The sequence below is a fragment of the Natator depressus genome, chromosome 9 (assembly GCF_965152275.1).
Source record: "Natator depressus isolate rNatDep1 chromosome 9, rNatDep2.hap1, whole genome shotgun sequence".
In the NCBI taxonomy this organism is placed as follows: Eukaryota; Metazoa; Chordata; order Testudines; family Cheloniidae; genus Natator; species Natator depressus.
Window position 1 is genome coordinate 84,226,001 of NC_134242.1, and position 15,940 is coordinate 84,241,940.

The window sequence follows — 15,940 nt, forward strand, 5'->3', positions numbered from 1 at the left end:
TTAGGCTCTTGCTTGTGTCTCCACTCCTTGCATCTCATCATTTTCAGGCACTCCAGAGGCAGCAACTTCCTTAGAAGTAGAGTATTCACTGGCTGCATTAGCGTCTCTGCTTGGTGTAGCTGTGGCAACAGACTCATTTTCTTGGGTGGGTATATTAACATATTCGACATTTGCCTGTTGTTTCTGAGACATTGGTCTACAGGAAGGCAAGATGAGGGTTAGACTAATTAATAACAAATTGAAATCCTCCCTATAATAGAGCCTCCCAAAAGGAACATCTTAGAAAACCCTGACCTAATGGCTATAGTATGATTTATTATATTACACACTAGCACCTTGAGCTCCCCATTGTATATAAAAGTATTATGATACAATGGCTGGAAGTTAAAGCTACACAAACTCTAATTAGACAGACTCCCAAGGGAAGTGGGAGATTCTTCATATCCTGAAGTCTTCACATCAAATCAAGGCTGGATGCTTTTCTGGAAGATATGCTTTAGTCGAGCACTTGGACCCAGATTCACAAAGTCACTTAGGCACCTAAAACCCAGTCTTAGGCTGCATTGTGATCCACAACACTCATACTTGGCTGCTGCCTAACCCTGTAGGCACTTAAACCTACTGGGCACCTTAATTTTCATGGTAAAAGTTCCCCTAGGCCTCTAAGTTTCTGCTTCTGGACATGCACACTGCTGCCTCACTCTAGGAGTCCAGATGCCTGTCTCCTGCATGAGCCTCAGCCCGATCCACAAATGGGAGGAAAACAGGTAAGAGGAGCACCTCTCCAGCCTGCAGGGTGTGATCTGGTAGGCATGCTCAGAGGCCACCTACTGGATCAGTTTCCATTCACAATTCAGTTGGAGGGGGTGGTGATGCCACCCACCTTATAACTTTTAGCCAGTGCTTAGAGCATTCACTTGGGATATGGGAGACCCAGGTTCAATATCCACCTCTGCCTCAAAGAGGAAAAGGATTTGAATAGGGTCTCCTACATCTCTCAGGAAAGTGCTCTAGCCACTGAGCTATGGGATATTTTGATGTGGCACTCCCTCAATCTCTCCTGTTGAAGCTATAATGAGAGAGACAAGGTGGGTGAGGTATTGCTGCATTATTGTCAGGTTTTTAAACAGGAGTGAGACGAAAAAGAATAGAATAATACCTCACCCACCTTGTCTCTCTGATATCCTGGGATCAACACAGGTACACCAACACTGCAAGAAGCTATAAATAACAGTTTCAAAGTGAGACAAAAATAAATAGTCTTACTTTGTAAATGTTATTGCACCATATTTGACTTAGTTCCAAAGAAACGTTTGCGGTAGAGTAGTTTTGGTTTTGGATCCATCTTGACCATCTCTATTGAGGGGGTTGGTCAGGAAATGTTTGTCTTACAATCAAGCAAACAAAAATTCTTACTGCATTTCACTATTTGCTGCTTTCTCTTTTGTCTCCTTTTTCTTCTCCCTCTTGGTTAAAAACCAGACAATAATGCAGATAACAACTGCTCCCAGAATTGCTCCAATTAATGCTCCAGCAATGAGACCACCTTCTGAATCTGGAAAAATATGTGCACAGTGTTAATTTTAAAAAGCCACCAGTATAGAGATAATCCCATTGAAGGGGTACCAGATGGAAAGAAGATATTGGGCTCAAAGAGCTGAGAACTAAAATCCATGCTTTCAGGAAAGGGGTAGTCAGGCTTTCACTATTCTTTGCCTCCCAGCTTCTTGCTAGGTGGCACTATATTGCTAGCTGTTCTCTACCCAAGCAGACGGAGAGAGAAGTGGGAGGCTCAACAAACCTAAATAATCCATTCCCCACTTTTATGACTGGCTACAGGAGAGAGAAGATGTTTGCTGTTTGACAATATGGAGGGCTGTTTGGCTCTACAACCCTTGCAAACAAGATTTTAATTCTGGATAGCCTCTATCTCCCATTTTCTGATTAGATATAAAATGCAAGCCCTGCCTATCTATGATCACTAAGGATCCTAGGTCATTTTCATGGGTGTTAGCCTTGGTGTCCTATCCAAGTTCCAGTTCATATCGTTACAGTCTACCTACCAACATCTCTCTGGTAGTTTCATTTGAGCAAGGCAATTTTTTTATTTTACAGACCACTTAAGAGAGAAATTATCTCAAGGACCCACCCCAAGCCCCTATTGCTCCGTTCTCAGAACATTTAATTCTACTGACTAACAGGAAAGATCACACAGAGCTCTGATAGGCCACAGGCTGAGAACAATAGGGGTAAGGTGCTCTTCTTTCTTTCCAGCCTAATGTTGCACTATTAAACAGCTGCAACACTCCGCTCCATAGACGGGAGCATTTCAGTGGTGTTTGTAAAGTGTTCTAGGCCCCATTGGGATTGTGAGCTTGAAGTCAATAGACCTAAGGCCTGGATCTGGTTGCTCAAAGCCAATTAGAGACTCGTGTTTAGATCCAGAGGTCCAAGTTTCAGTCCCCACTGCTTACAAACCACCCAGGGATGGAGAATTACAAAGTGGCGATCCATGCAGAGATTTGAAATGGGTGGATCTCCCTAGATAGGAGGTGTGTGTAACTCAGGATGCTTACTCAGCGTTGCTCTGTGTCCCCCTCTACTGACTGAACCACATAAAGGTTTGTGAGGCTGCTACAGCCCTCCATCTAACAGCGCTAGGTCTATCCGTTAACTCATACTATAGAAGCTCGTAGTTATAGATCCAGAGGTTCTGGATTCAAATCCCTGCTGCTGACAACCCAGTCCAGGGTGTGGTGTTATATTGGCATTTGTATAGTGTATTAGCTATTTAAAGTAGTTTAGGAACATTAACTAATTAAGCCTCACAACGCTCCTGTGAGGTATGTTGCTAAGTATACATTAGTACGCCCATTTTACAGGAGGAAGATGGAGGCAGAGAGGTTAAATGACTTTCCCAAAGCCACGCAAGGCCCAGTTGAGTTGAGAACTGAGGACCTCCTGACCACCAACCCAATTCTTATTCCAAAACAATCTACCTTTAAAAAAATGTTAACTCTTTTTGTCGCTCTGATTATGCTGTATGTAAAGCATATTTTATTCCATTCATATGGTGAACTCACGTGCTGCAGACAAGTCAACTTCACAGCTGCTGTTTCCAAGGCTGTTACTAGCTGTGCACCGGTAGTATCCGGTTTCAAAGGTTGTGAGATTACCAATAATGAAAAGCCCAGTTTTTGTATCTGTGACAAATGGAAAACATATGAACATGCGTGTTTATATACTATATGGGTAATTACTTGTCTTTACTGAATAAGAATCATGATTAGTACAAGGCATGGGAGGTTGTATTGTAAATTTTGCAGCATTTAAATAAAGGGATTTCCTTAAAAACAAATCTATTTAGAACCATTTATCTTCTTTGAAAACAATTGTTCCAACATTTTACAGAGAACTCTGCAGCATCACATTAAGTGTATGAGAACCAGGTCCCCTATCCTGCAAACACAGAAGGATGTAATTTTACTCATTTGGGTAATACCATTGAAGCCAATGGGATCTCTGCAGGTGTAAAGTTATGCACATGCTTAAGTGTTTTCACAATGGGGGCTGTCATAAATATAAAGGGAAGGCTAACCACCTTTAAATCCCTCCTGGCCAGAGGAAAAACCCTTTCACCTGTAAAGGGTTAAGAAGCTAAGATAACCTCACTGGCACCTGACCAAAATCACCAAAGAGGAATCAAGATACTCTCTGTCTGTGTGATGCAGGGGCCTAGAAAACAAAACTACAATTTGAGTTCCACTGAGTATAAGTTTAGTATAAATTTGCATCTCACTCACTCCAAAAAAACAAAAAAATCAGTAAATTAGATTGTTGTAGTTCTTTTCATTTTAATGCGCTGAGGTGTCATTAGTATCACAGGTAGGAATTTTTTTTTTTACACAATTATCTTCTCTGAGGCCAGCAGCATTATATATTGTAAAATCAACAAAACCAGGCTAATGATTTATGTAATGGCTGTTAGTAAGTTTTGATAGGTAAAAATAAATTCAATCCACATTATTGCACACAAAGGGGGGAAATGCATTCTTTTCTATATTGACGGCATGGTTCAAGCCATCACACTCTAGGTCTTGCACGTTACACACTAGTACTGAGGAAGTTACTCACTGAGTTGTTCTGTCATGGGTTTGAGGGTCTCCCCTGATACTCTATACCACTGGTATGTAGGCACAGGCATCCCTTCTTCAGAATAGCAGGAGAGAGAGACAAGGTGGCCTGTCTCAGGGGTTCCCCGTAAGCTACAGTGAGGCTGCGAAGGTTTGACTGTAAAATAACAGCAGGAAAAATAGTTAGACCATGGGCACAAATTTTGGGCCAAAATCTTGCTAGACCAAATTCTACTTTGTTACACTGGTGTAAATAATCTATTGACTTTGGTGATGTTGTTTTAGATTTCCACCAGAATAACAGATCAGATCCTGGCCCAGTAGTCTGACCACAATCTCTCCCACATAGACATGAGCAGCAATAAAGAAAAGTGAACAGTCAGGGGAAAACTCTTACTGCCTTTCATGGTGTTTATCCTACTAAATACTTTTATAAAGGCTGTAAGGTATTACTTCTTGATGGAAAAGACTATCAGTTATTTCAATTATATTATGACTGTCACTTTTCATCCCAGTCAAATCACTTTCTGTCTCATGGGATTGTAATTTATGGTGTAAGTGGGTCTATTCCATATGAGTGCAAAGATCTATAGCCTGATTCTTCACTGCTTGGCACCTGTAAAGTCATTGACACCTGTGCAAAATGCTACCTTTCTGTTTTGGTACTCAGTCATATCCTACTCTGAACGACACCTGTTTTGTTTTTAATTTCCTGTGTTTGCTTGCTCGTGTCACCCATTTAACACAATTTAAACATATTGTTGTGGGCCTCTTCTGTAACTCCACTGCAGTGGAATTACACCAGTGATTAATCTGGCCCAGTTTTTGTCTGTATAAGTACAAGCAGTGATGCTTGCTTTTCTAGGGAAAACGTCAATCCCATTTTTCAAGCTTTGAGTCAAACTCATATATGCTCTCGTTTATTATTCTGCTGCAGAGTAACTGCTGCTTGGTTTGTTTTTTAGGATGGTTTTAATATCTGTGCTTTGAAAATTTGTTTCTTCCAGTGGATTTATCTCCATTTGCCTTTAATTGTCTCTTCTGTATAGACAAATGATACAGCTGGAGCCATTTTCACATATGCAGTGACTTCGCATTCTAATCAACTATCCAGAGAGTATGTGGATAGTTGTTAGATGGGGTTAGTATTAACATTTATCTTGTTAGCAAGTAAAATTTTTCTTCTCTCATTGCTTTTCATACTTGTTCAACTATCTGTTCAGGGTTGAACTATTGCTTTCTTTCAGCTGATGTGTACTCTGTACACACCACAGAACAGAGAGCTACATTGATTAGACTTTTTAATAGAGAGGCAGCATTTGGACTGTTTATGGAACCAGGACTTCTGGATTTTACTGCTGGCTCCACCAATGACTATCTGTGTGGCCTTAGGCAAGTTGCTATGGCCAGCATTTTCAGATGTGGGGGCCTAAAACTATATCAAAAAGTGGCCTGCTTTTCACAGCTGCTTTAGGCTTCCAAATTTTAAAACGTTGGGCTCCGCCTTAAAGCCTAGGCCAGCAACCCTAGCTCAGGTAATGTTTTCAGGGTGTGGTTGTGGTTCCCAACTAAAAGTGTGTTTTAATTACTACCCAGTGAAGCTGGGTAGTAACAGCTACCAAAGGGATGTATATTTCTCTGGCCATTATAATAGGTGGCTCTATAATGCAGCAAGGTTTACATGGAGGACTCCCATGGCAACTCAGATTTTACTGGCCATTAGGACAGGTGAGTGTAGTTATTAGTTGAGCAAAGGTTTCAGCATGAACATGTCACCCTGTTCACTAGGGGTGAGCAATGTTCCACTGGCAGTGTAGTCAGCAGTCCTTTCCATGGTTGCTTCATCCAGGCCAGGATTAAGAGGGTGGGTCTACATGCAGCTGGGAGTGAACCTCCCAAAAGCCTGAAGTCCAGCCCAAGCCACAATGTCCATACGGACAGGTTTCAGACCATACTGCTATTTTTAGCATGCCATCTTGAGCCCCTCTGGCACGAATCTGTCTACCTGCTCTGAGAGGCTTACTTCCAGCTGCAGTGTAGAAATACCCAGAGACCCTGTGTGCTCACATGAGGCAGCACGGGTGCTGTTTGTCTAGGAGGTGGAGAACACCACTGGCTCTGTCTGTGTCCAGCAGCCTGGAAAAAGAATCTTCTTTCTATCAATTAAAATAAGTCCTGTTTCTTTACCATGATGGTTACTGCATCGCACAGCTCCAGGGGGCCCACTGCACTAACTGACCAAAAGATGCCAATGTTCGCATCCACTCCCCATTACATTATTCTCTTGGGTACCCTGTGGTGCATTTTTGAATCCCAATTCAACACTGTGTGATAAAGCAACATGTAAACACAATGCAAAATAAATTACCCAGTACACTGACAGCCACTGATTTCTGGTTCCGTCCATTTGAATCTTGCGGGTTGAAAACTTCGCAGGTATAGAACCCGGTGTCCGACGGCTGCATGTTGGAGATTGTTATTGATGCATTTCCTTGGTTTGTTGTCCCATTTATTCTGTTCTTGAACTCTCCATACTCATAAGCCTGTCCATTCTGAAAATAATAGATCTGTGACACAAAACAGATCGTTAATTAACTAAGAAGTGAGCTAATTGCATTTTGTTTGATGTTGCTATGTCAAATACAAAGAAATTTCAAAAGAAGCAAAGCCATCTTATGCCCAATTCCCTGTAAAGAAACCTGTGATTAAAACCATGCTGTACATTGCAATCTAAATTTCTAATCATATTCTTAGATGATAAGCTCCTCAGGGCAGGGACTGGGTCATTCTGGGTGTGTGTCTAGTAGCTAATACACTGTGGGAACTGCAGAAATAGAGTGGGATATTTGGGAAAGGCATATTTTCTTTACAAGAAACCAACTGCCAGGCAAGATTATGGACTATTATGTTACACACCTAAGTAATAAAGCTAAGTTACGTACAATTAACAGAAGGGCTAATTAGGGGGCAAATTATTTGTAATGTAACTGATAATACGTCCTGTTACAAGATTATCATGTATGGCCAGTACAAGATTATCATAAGAAATGGAATTGCCATTGCAAAGAAAAATGGATATTTGCAGGGTTAGTGAAAACTCTGCTTTCTAAATGAAAGTGTAAGCAAGCAGTAAAAGAGGTGAAGTGCATCTAATTAAAGATCGCTAAGACTGGCTAATGCAGAAAGACAAAACACAAGGGTAAGCAAACCAGAGACCAGCTATGTTTGCAGTAAATGTGGAGGCAATCACAATACAGGGCAGAGGTGTCTACCACAAGCCATTGGAGTGCCATACATACAATAAAAGTACCAGACACGCAATCAAAACGTTTCCGTCCCCATCAGTGTCATGCAGGGGTGGGGCTATTCTCAGAGACGCTCAGGCAGGCCCCAGCTCTTTCCTTTTCCCAATATGCTGTAGGGATGTAAGTCAGGAGTAACTTCTCCATCTAATGGGAAATTATTGACATATTGGGCACATTGTGGGGATTTGCATCTGTCTTTCAAACATCCAGCATCTTCCCTCAAATAAGAGACTTACTGTTGTACATTCAGATGAGCTCTATTGACGTTGGTAGTGTTACTCCTGATTTACAGCAATGTGAGAGCCAGAGTGGCTTCCACAGACTTATGGACTGAACTTGCTCCCATAAAAGTCTACAGCAAAACCTCCATTGATTCGAATGAAATGTAGAACTGGGCCCATTGTGGATGGTGGTGGTTTGAATCTTAGGCCTTCAGTCTATCTAGGACTACTGATATCTCAGACCCCATGGTGATGGGTTTGGTTTAGGAATGTAAAAAGTTCTGATAGACTAGTCACACTCAGCCCTGTTTAGTTCTATTATAAAACAGTGTACTGAAAAAAATCAACTTCTATGAAAGACATATTGAAACAGTTGCCATTTTTATCCAGAGTTTAACAATAATACTCCTGCATAACAGTGCTACAGCTTGGAATTTGTAGTGCTCTACTCTATTCCTACTTTGATAAATGCTGACCCATGACTAATTGGCAATGTACAACTTGAGGGGCTCTTCTTGTAAACAATGTGCTCCAGGCATAATGAGCTGATCCATTGTTTTAGTGGGTCTTCCCATGGTAGTCAGCAATATTAATATGTCCAGCTGTGTTTACAGGATTGGGCCCTTAATTAGTATAGCATCTTTCATATCAACTGTGTTTCAGGAACAATGATACAATAATATTTGTCACTGCTGGACTGACAGTTGGCTTATTACGAGAGGTGGTTGAAAAGTGTGTGAGGGAAAGTTTCACAAATTTTGGTCAAGTTCCATTTGCTTCTGACTCATCAAAATTTTATTTTGCCAAAGATTTCCAATCAGCTTTAGTTCATGCTATGAATCCCCACCCCCCAGACAATAAGCACAATTCCATTTGCCTTGCAGATCCGTAGATTGTATTTTGAAGAAAAAATAAACACTTGTGCACCCTGACGCACTGTTGACTGAAGTCTTTAATCAATGTTATCTGGATGTCTTTGTTAGCTTAAGGCAAGCTACACCCCAAAACTGCCAAAGTACAGTTGGTTAATACAATGATAAGATTTTTCAATGAAGGTCAAAACCCAGGCTGTGTACCTGCTGTGCTATAGCAGCTACTGTATTCCCACAGCATGGCACTATCATAAATGCAACAACATCTTCATTCTAGCTATGAAGAGGGATAAAAACACATTAAGGGTGAAATCCTGGCCCCACTGAAGTCAGTGGGGGACAGGATTTTACCCTGAGGGTGTTTATTTTTCCCTCAGAATACATCTAGAACCTGAAGCATTGTCAGGCAGAGAACAGAACTCAAAATGTGAGTTAAAATAGACCACAGCTTTTCCTGCCATTGATTCTGCCAAACTTTACTCTCTCAACCATCCCAGGCAGGAATAACACTATGTACAATAACACTATGTTGGGGGAGTTATAGCTCAGTGGTTTGAGCATTAGCCTGCTAAACCCAGGGATGTGAATTCAATCCTTGTGGAGGCCATTTAGGGATCTGGGGCAAAAATTGGGGACTGGTCCTGCTTTGAGCAGGGGGTTGGACTAGATGACCTCCTGAGGTCCCTTCCAACCCTGATATTCTATGATAGAAAGCTTTGATGTTAAAGCAACTGCAGGTGTGCCCCTTATCAGGAAGTTAATTGGGTAGGAGGTGAGCTCAAATGGGAGTATAGCTGGGGGAGAAGGGGTGGGTAGGGAGAAGAGAAGAGCGAGCGCTGAGCTCTGCATGCTATAATAAAGACAAGCTGAGCTTTGCTGATCTACACCTCAGTCTTTATTACCCGCATAGGCCCAGATGCTCAAAGGTATTTAGGTGACTAAACACCTATGAAGATCTGGGCCATTATCTATGCAAATAATATTTTTCTTTGTTTCTATGGTTAACTGATGAGGTGAGCTGCGGTCACTAAGATTAATGCAGGAATTGTTTTATTGCAACAGACTAATGAGGCATCTAGTGTGACATTGAATAGCGGATGCTTCAGAGGTAGATTTTAAATGGTCATTATATACCTGCGTTTGCAGTACTGTGTCATGGGAGGGGAAGTTCTTCCTGACTACACGTGTATCCCCTGAAGTATAAGCATTGACTGCTGCTCTTTCCTCTTAGCTAATATACCTGTAGATGCTCTTATTCATATATGTGAGATAAGAATTGAAAACTCTTTTTGATACATCTCTCTCTCCACAAACCACTGGTGCATATATCATATAAATCATTCTGGCCTCTATTTTTGCTGCTTATTTAATGACTGTACTTGCTTAGAACCTACTACAGCTCCTCAAAATATATTTACAGGTCAAGGTTACAACAGAACACAGATACTTTTGACACATCTGCCTTGTAGTGTCACTCAATAGCCTCAGAAGAAAGGTGGAGCATGCATAAACTTGAATCTACTTTCATTCATACCTGTCTCACACCAGAGTCATGAATTTGGAGTCTCTCCTGATTAACACCAATGTAACAGAGTAGGTTGTATATGGGGTAAGCTCAAAAGGTACCACCTCTGAGTAGCTGGCATGCTAAACGTATTGGGTAGCTAGCGGCAACAACTGCTAGTGAAAGGGCACGCTTGGCTCTCAAGTGTATGAAATCTCCTAAGGTGAAACCAGCAAACCAAGTTCCAAAGGATAATATTGGCAGAAACAGCACAGGAGCAAGCTAGTGGCTAGCTCAGAGCACTGTTACAGTTAGATTACAATATGCTGGTCAACCACAAAGCCAAGGAGTTGTGGTTGAACACTTGGTGAATATTAGACCACACAAACCGAATGAAAAATGGAAAGAGAAACAAAAGTAGGCTGGCTTGGTTGTCACCCAGACAAACCAGGGCTGTGTTCACTGCTCAGAAATTGAATTGGGGTGAAAAGGATGTGATCAGAACAAACATAGCTACATGCAGAACAGGGAATTATGTAATGGACTCAAAAGGAGAAGACATTTATTGGAACATGGAATGTAAGAACATTATACCAGGCTGGAGCACCTTGCAGTAATAATGCATGAGTTGATAAGATATGAGTGGGAAATTGTCAGTCTATGCAAAATGAGATAGGAATGCAAAGGAGAATTCTACTACAATGAACACAGGATATTGACATTGGGAAGAGAAGATGGTGGACGCTGGGACAAAGTCACATTGGTGCCAAAGCCAACGGCAAACCAGGCTCTTATGGCATTTAAGATGATATCTCCTTGTACATTGAAGGCAGGATTCAGAATCAAATCCTGTGCATTCTCAATAGTACAAGTATATTCATTCACCTCAGCAGCACTCAGGAAGAAACTGACAAATTTTATAATAATCTACAGAAAGCAATACTAGTCGTTTCAAGACAGACATTATTGGTGATAGGAGATTTTAATCCGAAAGTAGGTTCGGCCTAGAATTCCTGGGCTGGAGCAGTGGCCAGATTTGGACTTGCTGAAGAAAATTAAAAAGAAGAGCTATTAAATTTCTGCCTAAGGAACAACCTGGTGATAACCAACAAGCTATTTCAGCAAATAAAGATGCAGAGGAAGTGGACGTGGATATTACCTGATGGGCAAATGAAGAACATGACAGAATTTATGTTTGTGACTCGCAGATAGAAATTGAGTGTGTTGTCGTGCCGATCATTTGTGGCTAATATCAGATTGGATCATAAATTAGTGCTGGCGTCAATAAGGTTGAGGTTGGGAGCAACCAAAAAAGTGCTGAGAGCTAAGAACTATCACATGGACAAATTGAAGGAGCAAGATATCCAGAAAAACATGGTCTTTGGTGAACAGTGTAAACAAGCAGAATACGCAAAGCAAAACAAGAGAACGAAGCAAGATATATGAGTTGAAGATATCAGTGTGAAAGACAAATGTGGGAAAATAAGCAAAGAATAAGGAATGGAAAGAATATTTTGAAGAGCTGTTCAATTTGCAGAACACAGTAGATGAAAAGGTCCTGGAAAAGCTCTCCATTACAAATGAGGGAGAGCAGATGTTGGAATTCTTAGAAGTAAAGATCTCGATAGGAAATTTGAAAAAGAAAAAGGTGCCAGAAAGTGATGACATAACTGCTGGAGGCAGGTGAGGGACACATGATAAAGGTGATGTACAGGCTATTCAACAAGATTTACAAACAAGAGCAAGTGCTGAGTGAATGGGGGAAAGCTATAATAGTACCAATCTATTAAAAAGGAGATCAGAATGAGTGCAAGAACTACAGAGAAATCAATGTATTGAGAGAGCTGAGAAAAGCATTGCAGAGGAGACTAGAGAGATAGGTGGAAGTGATGATTGCAGAGGGAGAGACCAGATTAGACTAGGATGAAGTACAATAGATCAGCTATTTGTGATAAGACAGATATTGGAGAAGTGCACAGAACACAACCAAACCTGCTACAACACCTTTATAGACTTCAAACAAGCTTTTGGTAGCATTTGGTAGAAAGGGTTATGATAGGTTTTGAGAGTGTATGGCATCCCTGGGAAACTGATCAAGCTGATAGAAACATATAAAGCAAGTCGATAAGTGCAGTGGGAGTAGACAAGAAGCCCTTGCTAGCGCGAGTCTGTCTATCCAGACTGGGAGATTTGCCTTCAGCTACAGTGTAGACGTACCTTAAAGGTCCTGCTTTCCTCTAAGAATCTGTGCTTTCCTACTTCTGCTAATGTTGATTCATATTTTACCACAATTAAGAATGTTTTACTGATGTTTAGAGGTAGACCTGCGTTGCAGAGTTAGGATCTGAATCCGGATCCTAATGCCCCCAAAGTTCAGGTGTTTGGATAAAGTGGTTTAGTACAGGCCTGTCTCTAGTATGAATGGGCCAACCTCATTTAAACTGGTGTACATTAATAACAGCAAATGTGTCACTCTAGACTTACCCCAATGTAACTGAGAACAGAATTTTGCCCTGTATTGTTTACTTTGGGTATGTCTACACTACGGAATAAGGTCGAATTTATAGAAGTCGGTTTTTTAGAAATCGGTTTTATATATTCGAGTGTGTGTGTCCCCACAGAAGTGCATTAAGTGCATTAACTCGGGTACTGTATCAGGGGTATCAGGGGGTACTGGCTCCAGGTTCAGGGTGAGAAACAGTTCCTGGCTGTCGGGAAAACCGGTTTCTCCGCTTGCTTGCTGTGAGCTATCTACAACCTCATCATCATCATCATCTTCTTCGTCCCCAAAACCTGCTTCCGTATTGCCTCCATCTCCATTGAAGGAGTCAAACAACATGGCTGGGGTAGTGGTGGCTGAACCCCCTAAAATGGCATGCAGCTCATCATAGAAGCGGCATGTTTGGGGCTCTGACCCGGAGCGGCCGTTCGCCTCTCTGGTTTTCTGGTAGGCTTGCCTCAGCTCCTTCAGTTTCACGCGGCACTGCTTCGGGTCCCTGTTATGGCCTCTGTCCTTCATGCCCTGGGAGATTTTGACAAAGGTTTTGGCATTTCGAAAACTGGAACGGAGTTCTGATAGCACGGATTCCTCTCCCCATACAGCGATCAGATCCCGTACCTCCCGTTCGGTCCATGCTGGAGCTCTTTTGCGATTCTGAAGCTCCATCATGGTCACCTCTGCTGATGAGCTCTGCATGGTCACCTGCAGCTTGCCACGCTAGCCAAACAGGAAATGAGATTCAAAAGTTCGCGGTTCTTTTCCTGTCTACCTGGCCAGTGCATCTGAGTTGAGAGTGCTGTCCAGAGCGGTCAAAATGGAGCACTCTGGGATAGCTCCCGGAGGCCAATACCGTCGAATTGTGTCCACAGTACCCCAAATTCGACCCGGCAAGGCCGATTTAAGCGCTAATCCACTTGTCAGGGGTGGAGTAAGGAAATCGATTTTAAGAGCCCTTTAAGTCGAAATAAAGGGCTTCATCGTGTGGACGGGTGCAGGTTTACATCGATTTAATGCTGCTAAATTCGACCTAAAGTCCTAGTGTAGACCAGGGCTTTGAGAAGCTGTAGTTACAAAAACAATAGCATGGGACATCATTCTCCTCTCACACTAATGTTACTCTATTGATTTTAATGGCGTTACTAGGATTTACAGCTCCATTAAGTCAATTGCATCAGTGTCTGTGAGATGAAAATGAGAAACATTGGGCCTAATCCACACTCACACTATTTTTACACCACTTCACTGGAATTACTCCTGATTTACACCAGCATAAGTGGAGCAGCAGACTCATTATGTTCAGTCAAAGTGCTTGAGTACCAAAAAAGACTAAATTCTGCTTTCAATTGACCTCAGAGCTACTTAGCATTTGCATCAGTGTAAATGATGTCAGAAATTGCCACACAGAATGCCAGATCAGTATAAGTTACTCTTCTCCTTTCTGTGCCCTCATTGTCACATCTTCCTCAGGAATAAGTCTTGAGTAACATGACCATGAGTTTCGCACACAGTTAATTCTCTGCAGTAAACATTAAAAATCGCTGCACGTGGCTGCGGTTTCAACAACGAAACTCCATTTGAAGTCAGTTGGGGTTGTGTGGCTAAGCCCCATATGATGTTCTGAAAAGCTAATCCGCTGTGTTCCATCTTTGTAGCTAAATGAATACAGAGAAAATATTTTATGTATGCAGAAAAATCGGGGACAGGTGTCAACAGAGCCAAGAATATTTACTTTTTTTTTAACAGATTTGAACAGACCCTTTCAGTTTTCTTATAGTAAAATATAAATGCATAAACTGTAGATCCTAAGGAAATGCACTCAGTTTTACTGCAGTTTCTCCCAGTCTCTCAGCAACTGTGTCATTTGTTTATCACTCTGAGGAAAGGTGATGAATACTGAAAAGACTAAGTAATGTGATTAATTAGAAACGATATTTTATTCCAGAGGTATGAGTGGACTTTGTACACAGGAAACTTCATTTAAAATGTAATTAATTTTAATTCAGTTAATAAGCTGTAACTTAATTGCTGATTTTAAACAAGTTCATTCAAAATGAGTACTTTATATTTTGTTTTAAAATGCTGTTTTTTAATGCTGTCCTTCCAGAGTTTTCATCTCTGCCCTACAAGAAGTCAAAATGTGAATGTTTACAAAACTTAATTTCACACTGTACATCAGAGCCTATCTAACCTTTGAGATCTTCCTTTGGTCTGGCACTGCTACCCTTTTAAATAGTGCGCGAGACCCATTTTGATGGTAAGTCTCTAATATGGCAAAGTTACCTGAAAGTAGAGCTGGTCCCCTCTTTTTGTTTTTCCTGTGAAATTTTTTGACACAAACAAACAGTTTATATTCCTATTAACTAAATCAATCAATAAAGCTACTACTTGTTCTGAATATATTTGTAAGAGTCTTGAGATAGATAAGAAAAAATAATGGCTTTTCAAAGAACTAAATCCAACTATATGATCAGGATGGAGTCTTCATAAAATTTCACCCTTCACGTGATAATCTCATGTACACATAATGCAGACCCAAAGCGCCTGATTCAGATTCATTTACCCTTGTGTTAATCAGGAACAACTGCAATGAAGGTGATGGAGTGACACCAGTGTAAAATCACTGTGAGAATCAGGCAGTGTGTGTGGGGAGGGGGGACAAGACATTATGCACATTCTCTCCACTAAAAAAATATGGAATAGTTTGCTGGGGTGGCTGCAGGAGCACATGAAGCTCCCAGAGAAACAAAATGAAAGAACAAAACAGGCACATCAGTAACCTGCTGCATTTTTGTGGTGCATTTGCCCTGGGCCACAAAATGGCCAAAGGCCATTTTGCCCTGTTTTGGCAGGAAGTAGGAGCACTGTCTCCTTGTCCGTCACATCAGCTGCCACATAACAAACCTGGGATCACATTCCACTGATAAACCAGTAGGAGGTGTTCAAGAAAGCATGAATCTGGGGCCTTCCGTCTCTCTGATAGTCTTGGCCAATCAGATGAGTTGGAGTCCAAAGGTCCTTCCTGAAGCCGGCTGTTCCACATGGTGGTGCAATAGGTGCCTACAAGCTGGGCACCAACTTTTCCTGCATCATCTTGGTTTTAATTACTTTCATAAAAAGGAGAAAAGAAAACATGCTTAGTGCAGCCAGAGGAGACCACTGTGCATGCCCCTATACCATGCTCCAGTGGAACATTGGTCAGGTCTGATGAGCTGAATATGTGGGCGTTGGTGAAATGGCTTCTCTGTCAGTGAAACATTCATAACACACTGTGTTTGTGCTGCCTCTCATTGGAGGCTGGTTTGCTGATATGAGTGTCAGGTAGAAATGAAGCCTTTCCACTTTTCACATGAACAGATGCTTGTGGTGACTCATTTGTGAATCGACAAACTGACATATTTGTCACTC

The 15,940-nt window shown here is 41.5% G+C and overlaps 1 protein-coding gene across 1 annotated transcript in view; it reads right to left on the bottom strand.

Moving 5' to 3' along the window:
- VSIG1 (V-set and immunoglobulin domain containing 1) overlaps positions 1–15,940 on the bottom strand; it is a 30,785-nt gene continuing 14,845 nt past the window's right edge. Inside the window, exons 4-8 of the mRNA XM_074962665.1 lie at positions 6,502–6,700; positions 4,135–4,290; positions 3,084–3,203; positions 1,417–1,555; positions 1–196 (exon numbers count right to left, since the gene is read on the bottom strand). Coding sequence (XP_074818766.1) covers positions 1–196; positions 1,417–1,555; positions 3,084–3,203; positions 4,135–4,290; positions 6,502–6,700 — 810 coding nt within the window. The remainder of the gene's footprint in view (positions 197–1,416; positions 1,556–3,083; positions 3,204–4,134; positions 4,291–6,501; positions 6,701–15,940) is intronic.